Here is a 3,305-nt window from a genome sequence, read left to right on the forward strand (position 1 = left end):
GTGGCGTGGCGCACGATGCACCGTGAGCAGTGCGTCCCGCCGCGCCATGAGCCGCGAGCGGTCGCGCAGTCCAGCAGCGGAGAGAAGAGCGCCAATATTCAAAACCAGACCAGCACTAGCTCGGGGAAGCAGTTAGGGGATGGTATGGTCACGGACTAACGAACAACCCTAGTGACGGTTTGCGAGCGTCGTTAAAACCCTCCACGAACTTGAACCCTATGACGCCGAATCTGTGTGGAGTGTGTGAGGGAGAACCACCCATCCCAAGAGGTCGCTCATATATTTGTTTCTGGGAATACCGTACCGCATGCACGCATGCATGTGTGCGGGTGGGCTTGCCTAAAGACTCTCACCACACCACGGCGTCTTGTAGCCCCGGGCGAATAGGCAACCTGCCCGCACGCCCGCATTGCGGTACAGCATACTAACAAAGGAAGGGCGGTGTCACCACCTAGTTGGGTCAGCATGCTCTATCGTTGCAGGCATAATGGCACATGTGGTGTTTGAGTGAGTGAGTGCACTCGCTGCCCGATCGGTTGGTAAAAGCACCCATGCGTTTGAATCCTCCGCAAAGGCAGCAGGCCCTCGGCGACCCATCCAACACCAGGCCGCGCAGCTCAGCGTCACGTCGTCGCGTCACGCTGTCCCGTCCCGGGGTGGTCCCCCTCCCCCTCCCCACCCCCCTTACCCATCTGCTCACTGAACCTCCACTTTACTGCTCGAGTAAAGAACCCGCGCGCAGGCTCAGTGACGGAATCATCCTCCTCGGCGGATCACTTTCTCCCCGATAGCGGCACACAAAGACGAGCAGCAGCAGCAGCAGGACGACAAACGATTCGACGATGATGAGACTCGTTTCATTGAAACAACAACAATAACAACAACGAGTGGCTGGTGCAGAGAGTTGCAGGAACGGCGCGCGCCCCCTGCTCCGCGCCCATGATTGACCCTGTGGCCTCCTTCTCGTCCTCCTTCTCGTCCGCGTCGTCCCGTTCCGACCGGTGGCCGTTGATGCGCGAGCTCTAATTGCGCGTCCCACACGGTGGCCCCTCTTCTTGTTATCACCGCGTCGCCATGCGCCGGTGCCGTAACGGTCCAGGGGGTCCAGGAGGGCGTGGCCCCCGGCGCACCCTCTTCCCCGTCAGGACCCCGCTGAGGACGAGTATGCTGTAAAATCCGGGGTGTCCCACAGGTAGGCGACAAAGTCGCCTGACCCGCAAAAACTAGGCGACTTATGTCGACCATCTGCTGGACAATTGCTTTCTGTTCTTCCGGGTAATTGCATTGTATGAGTCCATAGGCATTCCACCCGTTGTGCGCCCATGCAATTGCCCGGGAGGGGAGACCAGAGGGTGTCCAGCGGATGGTCGACATAAGTCGCCGAGTTTTGCGGGTCAGGCGACTTATTTGTCGCCCACCTGCTAGAAACCCCGGATTTACTAAGTGTAGGCGCAGGCGCGGTTACGTCCGTCTGACGCGCAGGGGGAGATTCGCTGTGGGTTGCCTACGTTCAGGGGTTTTGTAGGACACATTACCTCCTACCTACCCCATAGGGCCGACCGCCGCCCTCCCCCCCTTTTCCTATAAAACCGCGCACCTGAGTAGACGGCGGCGATGAGAGCGGGAGATGTATGGAGGGGAAAATGAAAGAAAAGTAAAGTGCATAATGGGGGGAGTAGAGGGTGCGGCCCCCAGGTAGGCGAGCCAAGGGTCAAGGACTTGCTCCCGCCTCCCTTCCGCGTTCTCTTTCGCCTTTTGTCTGCCCGTCGTCTCCCGCCCGCACTCCACCTGCCGCCGACCTGCACTGGCTGTGCCGCGCCCCTTCATGTTTACCATCGTAAATCTCAGTACACCTCATGACAGCCGGTGGTGAGCTCAATGCCTTATGTCCCCAGCCCCACCACTGAGTCTCAGGTCAGGGATGACTGTACAAAGCTCACCAAAAAGCTAACCCCATCTGTATCTGCGCCCGTCTTTGATGGAGCACGCCTGCGCACGGCGAGGGGCAAGACGCTGCTGTAGTTCACTGAGATGATTTTTCGCTGCGGGTCGCGACTTCTCCTCTTCTTGCCCTTCGTGCTCTCGTTTCTGTAGATTTGCGCCCAGCCTCGGCCGACGCCCCCCCCCCTTTCCTTTCCCCAAAGCCCCGGGGCCCCGAGGTTTTTTATTTTCATCTTTTATTTCTTTCTCTTCTTGCTCCTCTTCGATTTGGAGATGCCCTGCCTTCTCCGCCTGCCGCCATGGCGGCCTGCAGGCCAGGCCCGCGGGCCCGACCCCGTTGGTTCGACCGAACTGAGAACTGAACGGCCCGGTCGACCCGGCCCGGCGGCAGGTCGCTGGGGTCTCTTCTGCTCATTCTCATTCTGCTCGTGCCGTTGCAGTGCAGTTCGCTGCAACCCCCTCCTGTGCCTCCCCTGCAGGCCACTTCTGCTGGTCCTGCGGGGACACTGGGCGGAAGTGGACGTAGCGTGACTAGAGACCCGACTCGTCTCCTTCTCGCTTCGCGGGGCTCACCACGCCTTTTTATGTATTTGACCATTTTATCCCATGTGTGAAGAGTCATTCCGTTTTATTTCCCTTATCCGTTTCCTGCTTTGCTGAAATAAAGTGCAGGAGAAAGAAATTCTTGTTGTTGGGGGCATTGCTATTACGTGATGTACATAATCTGGCAGTCTTCAAAAACAGAGGGTTAAAGTCAAAATTGCGCTAGGTCGAATTCTGACTTTCCGTCTTGAAGAGTTACATCCACCCACCATGGCAGACCTTAGAAGTGCCGTTGTGAGGTCTGCTTGCAAGGTAAAACTTCACCAAAGCACAAGTGATGAAGCAGGAAAAGAGGCGGAAAGGACCTGGAGGACCGTGGACTGTTGGTTGTGGGACCTTCACATAGCTTCACAATGAACAACACGCCGCGTACAGAGACAAGACGGGCAGGGGAGGGGGGGGGGCAAGGGAGGGGAGCAGGGCTGAAGACGCGTACAAGGCGGCCTTTAATGTGCGTATGCATTATTGGGACACGGACGCGAACAGTTACAGGCGCTGCAACTTGGATAGGAACGCAAGGTGCCACTTCGCGAGTATTGTGCCCGCCACGCCCCGCCATGCCACACATAGTCTTCATACGAGGCGCCAGTCGGCCGCGCCGCGCCAGCCTGCCGGTCCACCTGTAGCAGGCGGCGAGCCAAGCTCCTAACGGAACGTCCATCGGAGCACAAGGGGGCATGAGAGGAGGGGGGGGGGGGTGTTCGTTCCGAAAGGGGCGTGGTGCAGTGTGGCGGTGGCCCCGCGGTATAACCGTGCACCGG

General features: G+C 58.6%; 1 protein-coding gene across 1 annotated transcript in view; it reads left to right on the top strand.

The window, feature by feature from the left end:
* Positions 1-2,901, top strand: part of LOC113203832 (uncharacterized) — a 14,409-nt gene extending 11,508 nt beyond the window's left edge. Inside the window, exon 4 of the mRNA XM_052275410.1 lies at positions 2,686-2,901. Coding sequence (XP_052131370.1) covers positions 2,686-2,901 — 216 coding nt within the window. The remainder of the gene's footprint in view (positions 1-2,685) is intronic.
* Positions 2,902-3,305: the final 404 nt, after the last annotated feature.

Source organism: Frankliniella occidentalis, unplaced genomic scaffold (assembly GCF_000697945.3).
Source record: "Frankliniella occidentalis isolate FOCC.00 unplaced genomic scaffold, Focc_3.1 Scaffold8, whole genome shotgun sequence".
NCBI classification, from domain to species: domain Eukaryota; kingdom Metazoa; phylum Arthropoda; class Insecta; order Thysanoptera; family Thripidae; genus Frankliniella; species Frankliniella occidentalis.